We start from the raw sequence: 15701 nt of genomic DNA, 5'->3' as shown, positions 1-15701 counted from the left end.
AAACCTCTAAACTGTTCTTCTTATGCACTGCATAGTAAATCAAGCAGTGATAAAAAGGCTTAGATCTTATGTAACGTTTCATTTCAACTGTCACCTATTGTGACACTGCTTTAAATTATTTTGTCTTGTCTTTATTACCGTGCTGTTACAATGCCAATTTCACTCACTTTAAATATAAATTAAATTATTGATTAAAAAAATAACTAACTGATCACACTTTTTCTGAAATCAATAGCAATTATTCACGAGTAATCCCACCAAATATTAATGTTTTTTTTTTTTTTAATTTTGACACCATTAATATATTAATACCCATTAATAATCTGTCAACACTGCGGGGAAAAAACATACAAATTGTTTTATTTGCATTATTAACTCAATTTCCTTTTATTTGAGAAAATAAAATAGTATTTGAATATAAAAATATACGAGATTGACATGTCACGTGTCCCTTTACAAATTGAGATATTAAAATTGTAATCTAAACGACAAACATTTATTACAACACAAAAAACAGCAGTTTTCCATGACATAATGCAGCTGCTGTATAGGATCAAATAGCCACCACACTATATGCAGCACTAGAACATTATATGATGTCTTATGAAGACTAACAGCTATTGTCCATCAGGGCAGGTGTAGTCTCAGCCTCAGAGGTCAGGCCATCAGTCTGAAGGTCTGGCTTCATGAGACTATGACGGGTGTCACATGTCCCCACCGTATATATCAATGCTGACTCCCGAAAGCTTAAATTAGCTACATTTACACTGAATTAAATTCTGTTGCAACTTTACATATGCAACTGAACATGAGAACTAAAAGAAGACAATATCTAGGGTTGTCAGCGTTATTGTTTCAGTTTCCTTTAGAAATAAAAAAGACTCCAGTGGCGAGACCCAGCAGCCCAAGAGCCAGACCGACTCCGGAGAACACTGATGGACCCATGCTGGGCTCCGTTATCTCCACATCTGCACACACACATATTATCAATATATCACAGATATATCATGTTGTTTAAGGATTAAAAGTGATTGATAGATACAATATAAACCCACCCCATACTCTGGTTTGAGGTTGATGAAGGGCTCTGTGCTCCACAGAACAGCTGTAAATGTCTCCTTCCTCTGGAATGAAGCTCAGCCGAGAAAACACATTCATTGTCCCGTCTTTGTTGGGGTAATATCTGCTGAGAGTTGATTCCTCTGTCACGTTCACGTTGTTCTTGGTCCATGAGACTCTGACCGGTGGAGGAAAGAAACCAGTCACATGACAGATCAGGCTGTTCTGGACATTCAACTGTGGATCACTTTTGGGATAAACTGAGCTCCTGGGGGGTTCTGGAAAAGATAGAAACCACCGATCATAACGCGACATTTTAAACATTTCACTAAAACATTTGTAATGCCCGTTAATCTCTTACCTAGTGGTTCAGATGAATTGGCGTACACCTCTTTAAGTATGTCAATGAAGTTTTTGCAAATAGATACTGCTTTTTTAGCGTCCTCGTACAGCGAAGGAAACTGGATTTGACCAGCAAAGTCAGGTAATGTCATGATTTCTTTCTGCTCTTCCAAGTCTACATGTGCCATGAGCTCATCATCAAATTTGACAATGAAATCTTCCTGATCCGAGTCACTGCATGCTTCAATCACCCCGAATTCGTGATAATCTAAAACAATTTCGCAAGTAAGATTATTATTACTAACATGTTTTGGGTATACTGTATAATTCAATGCACACATGGACAGAGACATGATTATATTAACATAATTTAGGATCCATTTACGGAGATATTTTTTTAATATAGATAATATATTATTTGGCTAATGAAGATGCATATTACTTTTTAAATAGGTATATGAGGAAGTAACTGCAGCTATTTAAATAATAAAAAACATACATACAGTTAACAACTACACTTATAAGCCTATGGTAATGTAGATGCTGTATAAAACCTAGTATACATAGTCTGTAAAACATGTCATGCATTCTCTTCACATACCATAAAACAAATAAAAAATAGGTATTATAATTTTTTCCATGTAAGTAGGTGACTCTGTTGGTAAAGAATAAAAAATCGTTTTATGAATGTATAGACTACTTACTTTGGGCGTTAATGTAAAGCACGCAGACACCGATGAGAATAATTCTTAAGACTCCTTCCATTCCAGTAGCGCGTGTCAATGAAAATGCCGCCCGAATCAGCAGCTTTTCATTAAAAAAAAAAAAAAAAAAAAAAAAAAATCACTTGCTTCGTCCAATAGGTTGTGCAGTCATTCTGTGACCTAATAGTCTCCACGGGAAGTAGAGCCTGAGTTGAAGACAATGCGGTAGCTTTTGGATTAGTTCATTTGTTGACCACTAGATGGTACTCCAGTTGAACCACCAGCAACAAAACTCTAATTACCTGCCTGCTACATCAACGTGGAGAATAATTACAGACGTTAAGGTTCAAAGGACGTATAACGAGATAAAAAAAAAAAATCATTACACTATTTTGATCATGCAAATGTAAATCTCAGAGAGTTTCAATAAACTCCGACCAATTCATAACTGAAATATGCACCGCAGCTGTATTGTTTGTTTGTTTTCTATTTGTTAACTTGTTTATTCGCTTGTCGGGCGACTGTGTGTTTAAACTGACCATTGAAATCGTCTGCAGGGTTATGAGAAGATCACGCCTGTTGCCAGTAAACCTGCTGAGCTATACACATCGAGTTTATGATCTGAGGCGTATAATGCTGTTTTGTGTGCATTTGTTTTCTTGAAATCAGGTAAAGACTGCGGTGATTTAGACGCAGACTGTGTAGTCGGGGACTGAATGTACAGCACTCTTCATATCCGCATGCGGCACCTAAGCTGCCATTAAGCCGCGTGTCCGGCAGCACGGCTCTGGGTGCGTGTTCAAAACTCCCTAGTTTGATTTGTGCTGCAACCGCTGTAGCAAATCCTAAATGCCAAGCAGCAAGATCACTGGCTATATCATCTGCACCATGTAGAAAACCGCGACCGCTCAACTAGTGTATTTCTGTTGAGAATTTGGCATGGCGCTGTTACGAATGAGGGGTCCGAGGCGTGCGGACTCGTGTGCAGGCTTTTATTTAGCAAAGGCAGGGTCAAAGCAGGCAGACGTCGAAACACAGCAAACGGGAATATAAGAGGCGAGGCAACAGCAAAACCCCAAAACAGGCCGAGGTCGGGTCAGGCAGCACACGATCAAAACAGGCGGGATCGAATGCAAAGAATAATAACAAGGCAAGAATGAACAAGGAATATGTTAACAATGATGCTACATGCAGGTGAGAGGCCTGCTTCACTATTTATAGTCCCCAAAACAGGAAGTAGCAGCACAGTTCACCCAGAGGTGAGGGCTCCCTCTGCTGGCTCGGCGTAACATGTACTAAATTGTTAATGTACTTAGTCTATGCTGCTGTCTCTGGTGTTATTTCTGCTGCTGCAAAGGAAGTAGAGAAATATTGCAATATTTTATTGTTAGGTTATGATACTTAATGCATTTGAAGCTTTTTTGTGAAGTATAAAAAAAATAGGAAAAGCCACCAGTTTGACAAAAACAATAAATGTGCGGGGGGTTTTTTTTATTTTATTTTATTTTTTTTTAAGGTTACAGATTCCGTTCTCTCATTATCTGATTTCTTTCATTTGTTTATGCCCCGCAAATGTCATGTGTTTCTGTCATGTGACCTTTCTCTATTAAAAACGTCGGTGCCAGGCTGGCTCTGGACTCAGAATGGTTTGCGGGTGTTTTTTGGCTCGGGGTAAGATTTTGACAGGTTTGCACTGGTTCCCCCGAGATGCTGACAGAGCTAGATTGTGGCTGCAGGCGGTGGCTCGGCCATCAGCTCCTGACACATCGACAATGTTTGTGTGTAACAAACTTCTTTCACAAGAGAGCTTTTGCAAACATAAGGACGTTGGCATTGCTCACGGGAGTAATCTCAGACGAGAAGACGCTGAACGAAGTCCCACATATCTTTCCATTCCTACAGGGCAGCCAGTAAGTGTCTTAATATCCATGCTCTTGCCTATTTTGCTGTCTTTTGATATATAATAAATGAATAAGGATAAACACTTTGGTTAATAACAATGGCATGAGCATAGACCTTTTCGTATAAACAAGGTGTTTTTTTTTCTTTCAGTTTCACTTGAGCTGCTGGCTGGAAATACTGGAGTTTTGCCCAGTGACCGCAGATGAAGGAGGAAGTCTAAATATGGTCATTGGTGAGATGAATATATCGTGACATCACAAAACAAGCAGCAGCAACGCTTCCCGCTTCTTCACACAGTCACATTAGAAATGGCTGTTCGGAGCAAATGCTATTATAATTGAAGTTACAGATAAGTTAAGACTATAATTGTAAAATTGTAATTGTTAAATAAAGGTTATTAGAACATGATACATATGTTAACCTATGTAATCGTCTTGTGTTCAGAATCTGGATGAGGCCTTAATAAAGTTATTCTTGTTTTTGAACTGTCAGCTCTCCCATCATATTTAGGAATGTGCATATAATATTTTAACCTATAATAGATTGAACTTTAATATGATGTTATGCACAGTCTTTGAAACTGAAAGACCTGCCAACAGAACGAGTTGCTAGCACAAACTGAAAATATAAGCCACCATAATGCATTTTTTTTTTCTCTTTTTTGCTTTCTTGTACTGAGAAACAACAGTTCCGTGATTTTGAATGTATTTTTTATGTTTTTATGTTTTATATAAGCTGTAAGGGTAGCTTGTCTGGCATTTTTCATGTTTATATCTTAACTGTTAACATCAATTTTATTACAAATAAGCATATTTTTTAATAAAATAGATTTAGATTGTTAGACATTGATGGGGTTTTGTTTAGGGGTGGGCTTAAGTAAGAATTGAGAGATATGGTCCTTCTGTTTAGAGCAGACCCAGGAAAGCTTTAAAAAAATGTTTGAAAGTTTGTTTTTAGACCACTATATAAGCACTATATGGTGCTGCTAAAACCATAAGCAACATTAAAATGCAAAGGGTTGTCTGTCTTTGCATTATTCCAGTGCCTCAGATATTTGAAATAATAAAAACTGTTGCAAAAATTGTAAAAAAAAATATAACTGAACATTAAATATTGCAGTTAATATCAAATCTGGCATTTATAGAGTTTTATTAAAATGTACCTATTCCCACAACTGGTGCAGAAATATTTTGAGTTGATTTATTGCATTGCAGATTCTTGATGTGTGACAAAATCATGTCTTCATATCTGTGTGTTAGAGCAAAAAGTTTTACTGTGTAGGCTATAATCATAAAAATGCTGTACTATAGGACTAATTATTATATACACTGTAAATACTTTATATTTATTTTTATTTATTCAACATATCCATCCGAATTCCTTTGCATTATTTCTATATTGCACATCTACACATCCAATATTGTGTATTGTTTTCACTTGTTTGTCATAATAAAAATCTTTCCCATCTGTGCACAGGTAAATTCCTCATGTGTAGAAGCACACTTGGCAATTAAACGCTTTCTGATTTTGATTGTTATTGTGCATAATCTGTTTTTCATAATCTGTTTTTCCATTTTATTTGTCACATACACATTCATATAACCATTCAAACCATATATGTTTGTATAAAAAGTGTGCTTTAAAAATGAAAATAAAGTGTAAATAAGTGTAGAAGTGTAAACCATAGTTTGCTAATGATGGCTTTGGGAAATGCCCCTGAGGTGATGGTTGCCAGAAAAAAAATGGCTAAACTTTTTTTTTCTTCATGTCAGTCACAGTGCTGTTTTCTTGTGCTGAACAAGTAAAGCTTAAATAAAACTTTAGTATTTTTACGTATCTGAGGTTGAGACTACCCTATACATAGTCGTAATAGTAATCTGCATTACAAATATATAAAAAGATTAACGATAAAGGATTATCATTTTTTTATCATAATAAAAATTATGATTACAAATGAACTGCTGTGAGATATTGAGCTTATCTCACTTTTGTAACAGAGACTGGAAAGACCGGTAAGACCAGCAAAAAATTCCAAACGTTAGCTGAAGTCACTTCTTTAATTTGTAGGCTGTAACACTCAACAACACGACCGTACACTAAAGTACTGAGATTCGTTTGCTAAGAGAATGCGGTCTCTTGTTTGTCTTTTGTCGTATTTGACAGCTGTTAAAGCTGGTAAGTTAATTTATAGCTATTCTTGTGGGTATTTTTTAGTTTTATTATCTCTGTCCGGAAGTTTCTATAAAATAACGTGTAAATCAAGTGAACGTTTCAGTGTTTTCTTTATTGCATACATTGCTTTAACAAGTTTCACGTGTATTTAATCTAAATGTGGTCAGTTTACAGACAAAAAGCTAAACGTTTTATTTTATATGCATCAAAAAGGGGATATAAAAGGGGGAACTTAACGTTTTACAGTGTTGTAAAATCTGTTACTGTTAGAAAATAATTACATGTTGTATTATGCCACTGTACATTATTTCTTGTGGGAGCAGATTTGTATTTTTTATTATTGATTTATTTATAGCAAAGGGAGACAGACGGAATCAAACAGGTTTTGGATGGGCATCATGGGTATATTGACGTGTAATGGCATCACAGGTATCCAGCAGACAAATCAGCCTGTGTTTGCATGTAACTCAATTTGGTGATCGCTGAGAAAATCTGGTGGAGAAGATATAGCAATACAATAATGCAGCATTTATTACCCATAAATGAAAATTCACCTGTGTTTTACGCACCCTAGGTGATGATTTCTTCTTTCAGACGTATCATATCGGAGTTATAATAAAAATTTACTATTGCAATCCCAAGCTGGATCGTTGCAGTCATCAGGCGTTTCTCACATAAAGGCCTCCTTTGGATTCGTCTGAATGAAGATCGTAATAAAAACACAGGCTGATTTTAGTTTAACTCTTTAAATTATTGTTGTATGATATTAAGATGCATAATGCATATTGGAAGTCTCTAAGAAATAAGGCAAAGATCTCAACAACAATGGCATAGCTGCGTAGTTTTCACTTTACCACAACACTCTTACTCGTATGCAAGCCTCCATACCTCTTTTCACTTTTTCACACTATAAAGAACTGACATGAGCAGTTATAATCAACCGGTGTATTTATTTGTTTTAATGTATAATTTAGCAAAGTCATAATGTCTCTGCTTAGTCAGAAAATGTTATCCTTGCAGGTTCTCACTCGCTCATGGTTTTTGCCACATACATTGCTGGACAGACAGAGTTTCCTGAGTTCACTCTTGTGCTGATGTTAGATGACGTGGAAGTGATATACTACGACTCGGCATCGCTGAAAGCTGTCTATCGCAGTCAGAGTAATTCAAGTGATGACAATGTCGCAGGTAGTATATTCGGGGATATATATGACCTCATGAAAGATCGAACATTTTATCTTAAGGACCACCAAAACTGCACAGATGGTAAGTGCAACCTTGTAAATTTTGGTATAAAAATTGGTAACATTTATCTCATTAAATCACAAATTTGCTATTAAATAATCATAAAACAATCTTTTTTTTATGATTTCCATCCATTTTAAGGTTTGCATGTTTATCAGAAACGTGTTGGATGTGAATTGCTTGACAATGATCAGCCAGGGTTGTTTCTTTCATGGGATGCTTTTAACGGACAAAATACTGAGGAGTTCACCTTTGATGTGGTAAAAAGAACGATGCAAATGAATTTACCATGGATGAGAATAAAAGGCATGGGTCAGATGGAATGGCTTCATGTGAAGTTTCTGTATGAACATGTGTATCATCCCATTTGCATAAAAACTTTACGGGCATTCCTGGAAAAAGAGAAGAACACAGTGACTCGAAAATGTAAGTTAGCTTTAGTTTAATCATAATAGTTCACCTATCACCTATTCACCTATTGTACGAATGCTTTTGTTTGTCTTTATTAGAGCTTGAAGGGCTGTAACATGTTTAACTATTTAACACATAGGCTACTCAAAAATATGAACATAGTAAATCAAAAAGCATGACTGACAGTAAAGTGTAAATGTTTGGGATGTTTTACAAAGACTTAAATTACCGTACATAAATAATTAAGGCACTTACTTTGCAGCATACATTGCTGTTCACTGTTTCTAACCCTTTCTAAAGTGAAACCCAGAGTCAGGCTCATGAAGAAGACGCTCTCAGACTCTGGTGGGCTTCAGATCAGCTGTCTGGCCACTGGTTTTTACCCGCGTCACATTAACCTGACCCTGTTCAGAGACGGTCAGCCTGTGGATGAGGATCAGATCACAGGAGGAGAGATTCTGCCCAACGGAGACGGGACTTACCAGATGAGGAAGACTTTGGTGATCGCTGAAGAAGAGCTAAATGACGCATATTACAAATGCACAGCAAACTACTTAAACCTGGACAACAAACTGGACATTGCTTTTGGTAAAGACAACTAGCAAAACAAGCATTACAACATAATTTTTAAATACATAAGCATCATGTTCAATTCACATTTATTTGTATAGTGCTTTTCACAGTACAATGTTTTGCAAAGCAACTTCACAGAAAATAGTAGTCTCTACATTATAGCTTATTGGTGCTATGTTAAGTTGGTTGTCAATATTGCAGAAATGTACAGTCAAAATCACGCAGCAAGTTACTGACACGCATTGAAACGCTATTAATTGAACACTATTAACAGCAATGATTAAATGTTTGGTTCAATGTTGTTATCATCCAAGGTCCTCAGATTATATTTAAACCATAGCAACTAATTTTGTTCCAGCTGTTTCTGCATCTAAGTCAAAATCTAAATCTTAAAAGAACATTTGTGTTCTGACTGATTTTTATTTATTTTTTTACATAGATGAGGATCTAGAAAAATCTGACTTCGGATCCTCTGCTCTGTCTATAATTATCAGTGTGCTGGTGTTAATATTTGTGGCTGTTTTCGTCATAATCGCACTCATCAATTGGAGGATGAGACGAGCTGCCGGTAAATTAACCGTAGAAAGTTTTCATTCTTAATGAGTTTAGAGAAAATAAAACAAGTTAAAGTTTATTGCATCTGAGAAAAAAATCATATATAAGATAAATTAAAAAAGTTAACCTTTATGGTGTAACTCTTCTTTAGAACCAGGCTCCAGTACTTCACAACAAAGTGGATATTCACCTACTTCAAGTAAGTTTCTTAACGTTTAACAGAAATATATAAATGTAATGTAATTTTTTGCATTTAACAGCAAAATTAATTATACCTGAATTTTAAATTGTTTCTCTTTTTAGCTTCAGAACAAGAAACAACATGAAAGATTTATAGCCCGAAATTGGAATCTTATAAAATGCGACCCATTCGTGCAGGTCTTGTAAGTGGGTTATGCTATTACAGCAACAATCTCAATTAGCATTTGACTGGAAGTATTTGATCACAGTTCCAGAGATATCCAGACATGGATATCACTTTAAATGTGACAAGGTTTTTTGTCACATTCATTCATCTCAAAGACTTCAAATCTGAACAGTGCATGTCACATTTTTGCAACCACTGTATTTGTAGGAAGCTGCTTTACGTCCATCACTGAATGTGTATTTAGAGTGACCTCCAACCAATATGTCGTGTAGGTCGTTTACACAAATCCCTGAAATATGACTCATGAAAGCATGTGCCGCCCTTACACTGTTTTTATCTGCACTGTTGTTTCGTATATTTGATTTGTAGAGTATTGCATTTTATAATGAGACGTGATATTGCACATATGAGACCGAAACCCGAGAACGCACATGCTCATAATACGTAAAATAACTTTATGATATTGCAGGGTTTTTGTACAGCTACAACTGTTATTAAATGTTTTGCGTGTTAATGTTGTTATAGAGGTTGAACCTCTAAAAGTGTCCCTTAAGACAAAATGCTATATTTTTTATGCTGTTTTTGCTATCTTTAAATATTGCATCATCATAATTTTGCTCTTCATTGTGGTATTTTAAATCTTTGACTATAAGTAGAAACATTATTTCAGTTATTTAACTCTGGTGCACAGATGTTCTCTCTTAACACTATTGCCTATTGTTCCTCAGCAGCAATTCAAAGTTCATTCGTCGCATTTTCATAGTGGAATAAAGTTGAGTGTTTTTCACCTTCTTGATGAAAACAGACAACAGGGTGCGAGACAGAACAGACAATGCAGCATCTAGCAAGATAAGATAAAAAGCTCAGCAATAAAGCTCTGCAAACAATAGCTCAGCCTAATTAAATTGTTGACAGTGATCCGACCTAAATAAAGCAAATGATATCAATCAAATAACTCAACGGAAGTCCACCAAAAGCCAGCAGTAGGACACACTGGTTTGCTAAATGCAAATTTAACAGATGTTCTTGGCAGCAAATACAAGGATGACACTTACTTGGCTAATATTTTCATTGCCCAGTAAACATGCTTCACCACAGTAATATACCCTTGATTTTCAACGTTCTGTAACAAAAGATGTACTCTATGTACTCATGTACTTATGTACTCTACAGAGTGATACATTTAAACCATTCTTCTTCGCCTTGCTCCAGAAGACATCAAAAATTGCTTAATTTCCACACAGTTTACCCTTCCCTTAAAGTCTCGTGAAAGGCACGATCACTCTCATGCTCATTTTCAGCTAATTTCAACAAAAATTATTCACAAAAATGAATTAGGCCCAGCTAAACATCTCTTTTAGACATTTAAGTGGATCAGGTTGGGACGAAATATTAAAGAATGCAGTCAATTAAAATTCAGATTGATGTTGATGTTAACATGAGACATAGATATACATCTTGCAGATTTTCCAGCATCTCACAAACCCAGTGAACTGCAAATTGACTTTTGTGTGATATCCTTTATTTTAAGGGAATAGCGAAAACGGCTCAATAAAACGTTTTTTTGTTCAACGCTAAGGTGTCAAATAACACTAAATGTGAAACACACACACACACACACACACACATTTGCCTTTGCAACGCAAAGAAGACAAGAAAATCCAAACAAACATGTTTCTCTGACATTGCAATGAATGTTATAGAAGAAGGCTTTGAGCTGATGTGACAAAACCTGAATCAGTTTGTTTTCTGAGCTTGGTTTCAATAAAAGCTGTTTTAACAAGTTATGAGCTCTGAAAAGTAAAGGATGTTTTATAGTAAAATAACCTCTTTCATGGCAAAACAAGAAAAATTCAACTTTTAATTCAAAGTGCAAATTTGATTAACCATTCAAACCCTCCACTTTTCACTCAAACATTGTTAATATTAAAGTTAGCCTACTGTATTTTGATTGTTTACTTTTTTGGACTTTGACTTTTTGTGTAAATGTAGCAAAATACATAAATGAATAATTAAAACACAAATTATATGACACAAAATATGACACAAATTGTGTGGTTCAACACATTCTTTTAAAGAGAATAATAAGCCTAAATGTTGTGAGTTGGAGGCATTGAGTTAATAAATGATAGACTTCAGGGCAAGGTGTCATAAAATGGTTTGGGGAAGTACCACAATGAAAAAACATGAAACTGAGCAGGCATATTTGGTTTCTTTAAAAACAATATAAAGTGTTAGAAAAATAGACAAGCCTTGCTGTATGAAAATATGCAATCCTTACATGGGAAAAAGGGATTAATTTACTCAGTGAATGCTTTTTTTGTGTGTATGTTGACATGCTTCACAGTCACCAAAGCAGGTAAGAATTACAATAATTTTCCTTTAGAACATCTAATATACATCACATAATTATACAATTATTAAGGTTTTTTAAGGAACAATACAAGAAATATGATTTCAACTGTAGGATTATTTAGTATGATTATTGTTTTCTGAACAATTATAAACAAGTTTGAAAAAAAATCTCACATGTGTTAGTTCTTTAGGAAGTTATGTTAAGCAACTTCAGAAAAGAAATGCAAATAGAAAAAGCAGCAGCAAGTTAAGAAAACAAATACATTTTTTTGACAGAACATGTGCTGCAAATGCTCACAACACAAAAATAACTTTTTGCAACTTTGAACTTTGTGCTATATTTGAGCCTTGATGTAACTAAGTGATGGAATTTAAAATAACCACTTTTTTTATATACTTTAAAATATAATAAATTCCAGTGAAGCAAAGCTGAAATTTCCACATTATTACTTATAGAAATATTTTACCAAAAGGTCTGTCATTGTCATGTGCTAGGACTGTCTGGTTGTTGTTTGCCATGCCCCACATGCTCTGTGTGTGCCCTACTTCCTGTCCTCAGTTAATTGTATCATTGTGTTCAGGTGTGTCTTGTTAATTAAGTAATTCCTGTCTGTGCCTCATCAGATTGTCTGGTCTTGTCTTTGTATGCGTGTGATTACTGTTTGCCTGCTTTGCTTTCAATTGTGGATCATTAAAGAGCATATTCCTCGTTGAGTGTTCCTTCCAGCTCCTACAGCCTGACGGTCATCGTTTAGAGCCAAACCTGTCTGAATTTCTTTGTTCTGCTGAACACAAAGAAAGATATTTCGAAAAGCTTGTAACCACGCAGTTTTGGCTCACCATTGACTTCCATAGTATTTTTTCAATGGTGTCAATGGTGACCCAATTCAATCAGATGGCTTTCCCAACATGATACAATTCTCATCAAATAATAAAGCGTGCACCTGTCATTTGTAAAAAAGTCCATGTGTATGTCATTCCATGTCCATTTACTCCATTACTTTTTTTTTTTTTTTATTCACAGGTTCTCACTCACTGATGGCTTTGGCAACGTATATAGTTGGACAAACACCATTTCCTGAGTTCAGTGCTGTGCTGATGTTGGATGACGTACAAATAGGATATTATGACTCGGTCACGTGGAGTGTTATGCACCGCACTCCAAGAGATTCAAAGTACCAAAATGAAGAGAAAAGTGATGCTGATATAGTATTTCTTAATATGTATAACACCATGAAAGAGCGAGAAGTTTATTTTAAGGAGCATATAAATCACACAAATGGTGACTGCTGTCCAACACACTGATTATATATCACATAACTTTGATAAGAAATGCAGTTTGTACGTTTAAATTACAATTTATATATTTATACTTTTCAGTCTACATCTTGTATGAATATTGTCAGTGAAGACAATAAGTCTTTTAAGAAACACATTTTCTTTCCGTTCATTTAAAGGTTTACATGTTCAACAGAGAATCGCTGGATGCGAACTGTTGGATAATGATAAGCCAGGACCATTGCAGAGATGGGATGCCTTTAATGGACAAGAAATCGGAGAATACACCTTTGACACAGAAAAAAATGTCCAGACAAAAATAATATGGGGGCCATGGGGTCAACTAACAAGACTTCATATGAGGTTTCTGTGTGAAAATATTTATCAACCAATTTGCATTAAAGTTTTGCGTAGGTACTTGTACGTAAAAAAGAATAGTGTAATGAGAAAAGGTAAGAGAATCAACCCGATTAACATCAGTACAATTACTTACTCATGCAATGAACCCAGCAATTAATACATAAACAGTAATACTTCTCATTTTTATCTGTACAGTTAAACCCAGAGTCAGACTCATGAAGAAGACGCTCTCAGACTCTGGTGGTCTTCAGATCAGCTGTCTGGCCACTGGTTTTTACCCGCGTCACATTAACCTGACCCTGTTCAGAGACGGTCAGCCTGTGGATGATGATCAGATCACAGGAGGAGAGATTCTGCCCAACGGAGACGGGACTTACCAGATGAGGAAGACTTTGGTGATCGCTGAAGAAGAGCTACGTGAGGAACATAAATACAACTGTTCAATGAAGCGCCTCAGTCTGGACAACAAACTGGATATTATTTCTGGTAAAGAAAAAATAATAAGCAATCAAAAATGAAACAGGTTTAATGTACATTATCTTAGACTTTTTTTTTCTTACTTTTTAAATCCATCACATTGTCAGATGTGGCTGAATCTGACCCAGGATCATCCACTCAGTCTGTAGTTTTCAGTGTGATGGTGTTCATGTTTGTGGCTGTTCTCATCATAACTGCTCTCATCGTATGGAGGAAGAGACGAGCTGCTGGTAAATGAACTATACAGACCAGTTCATTCTTTTGGAGACCTCTTTCAAAGTTTCTTCAGTGTTACTCTGTATTCATTTTTTTAACTGTCTTTCTTATTCAGAACAAGCATTCAAGAAGTCACAAAGTGATTATTCTCTTACTGCATGTGAGTAACCTTTTTTATAAAGTAACATCAATGTGGCATGTTAATTATTTGGTTAATTTTGAAAACTTTCTGGAAATAACTACCTTTTTTTATTTCAGCTTCCACCAATGATTAACCATGCTAAGTGAGTCTATGGTCCTACATTAAAGCCAAGACAAAATGCAAAACTTTGCAATGTAAAAATGAGCCCATATGGCCTGAAATCATGTTGTTTAAAGTGCCTCCATCACTCCATTTTTGGTGGTCTTCCACTAGACGTTTTCATGCATCAAGGTCAAGGCTTTTCCTTTTCTCAGAATATGCATTTAATATCACCTTGTTTTCCAATTCCCAAACTATTCTCATTCTTCCAGCCGTTCCAAGGATCCATGAATGTTTCTGTGAGCCCTCTCTGCTCTGATTGGTTAGATGGCCCAGTGTGTTTTATGGGTCTACTACGTATAGTGCGTTGGAAACAATATGCTCATTGCTAGAATTCCAAATTTGTAAAGCTCGATAGAAAATATAATATAAAATATAATAGTTTTCAGCAATATGGGGGTCATACTAGATAGTACTGAAAGCAAAGGTTTGCATACTTTTTACAACAGATATGTAACACTGAATCCCTTTTCTCAATAAATGAGTTAACTGCTCTTTTAACATACACTTTATTGCTTTGCTTTGCAATGCATGTGTTGGCATTGGGCATCCTGCACCAGCATGGTGAGTAAAATGCTCTCAAACACCATACATACTACCTACATTCATGAACAATATCAGAAACAAAATAGAATATATATATATATATATAAAGGTGCATACACAAAAAGTCTTAGCCCTTTGAAAAATCACTGTATAACAGCAGTCTTTGGCCTGTGGACTGTACCCTTTCTGTTTTTCTGTGTGGTTGCTTTTATTTCACTGTCAAGGAAAACTCTAGGAACCATTTTAGAACTGGACCAACTAGATGTCTAAGTTCAGTGGATGTATCCAGCTTAACTGATTGTATTTTTTAATTGTTGAGGCAATATGATTCGACAGGGACACTTTACACGTAAGGACAAAATAATGGCAAATATTTAGCTCCTTGATCCTCCTTGAGAAAACATAAGCAGACATCACATTTTACATACTCTCCCACAACTATTGACGGACACTGCTGTATTATCTGAGCCCCCACCCTGAGTGATCCACACACTATATTAATTCCTATGTTTATATTCATGCTAGAGCATTTAAAAGCAGCATTCAAGTAAGAAATGTCTTCTCATTAAAGCTACAGACTGTTATTTTAGATTAGCAGAGGGATTTTCTGCTTGTTTGGGTCATATTAAACAGCTTTCAGTAGTATGGAAAAATGCTGCGCTATTGTTGCTGGGTTCAGTCTGTTGGTGTTATTTTATTGGGTAGAACTTTAAACCAAGTCTTTCAGAAGGAGGGTAGGCATGAAGAGCAGAGGTGAAGAGGATGTCGTAAAACAACAGTGAGAGAAGTGTTGTTTGCTCTCTACTTGAAGTCCTTTTGTTCCTTTGGAGATCCCTTC

The 15701-nt window shown here is 35.7% G+C and overlaps 2 protein-coding genes and 1 long non-coding RNA gene across 3 annotated transcripts; 2 read left to right on the top strand and 1 right to left on the bottom strand.

The window, feature by feature from the left end:
• Positions 1-352: 352 nt before the first annotated feature.
• On the bottom strand, positions 353-2201 carry LOC122350092 (H-2 class II histocompatibility antigen, A-K alpha chain-like). The gene is made up of 4 exons (XM_043246293.1): positions 2106-2201; positions 1421-1669; positions 1056-1337; positions 353-968 (listed from the first exon to the last, which is right to left on the bottom strand). The coding sequence occupies exons 1-4, from the start codon at positions 2164-2166 to the stop codon at positions 856-858; spliced, it is 705 nt and encodes a 234-aa protein (XP_043102228.1). The 5' UTR covers positions 2167-2201; the 3' UTR covers positions 353-855.
• Positions 2202-3701: 1500 nt separating this feature from the next.
• On the top strand, positions 3702-5544 carry LOC122350093. Its single transcript, XR_006251563.1, has 2 exons — positions 3702-4015; positions 4158-5544. It is a non-coding gene; the product is annotated as an uncharacterized LOC122350093 (long non-coding RNA).
• A 455-nt stretch (positions 5545-5999) lies between these two features.
• LOC122350716 lies at positions 6000-14822 on the top strand. Its single transcript, XM_043247401.1, has 12 exons — positions 6000-6182; positions 7200-7445; positions 7566-7850; positions 8136-8423; positions 8848-8976; positions 9115-9162; positions 12710-12967; positions 13143-13415; positions 13519-13809; positions 13908-14030; positions 14132-14176; positions 14275-14822. Exons 1-12 carry the CDS (start codon positions 6134-6136, stop codon positions 14289-14291), a joined length of 2052 nt encoding a protein of 683 aa, XP_043103336.1. The 5' UTR covers positions 6000-6133; the 3' UTR covers positions 14292-14822.
• Positions 14823-15701: the final 879 nt, after the last annotated feature.

Source organism: Puntigrus tetrazona, chromosome 8, assembly GCF_018831695.1.
Source record: "Puntigrus tetrazona isolate hp1 chromosome 8, ASM1883169v1, whole genome shotgun sequence".
Lineage (NCBI taxonomy): Eukaryota > Metazoa > Chordata > Actinopteri > Cypriniformes > Cyprinidae > Puntigrus > Puntigrus tetrazona.
This window is presented reverse-complemented; position numbering and strand designations above follow the sequence as displayed.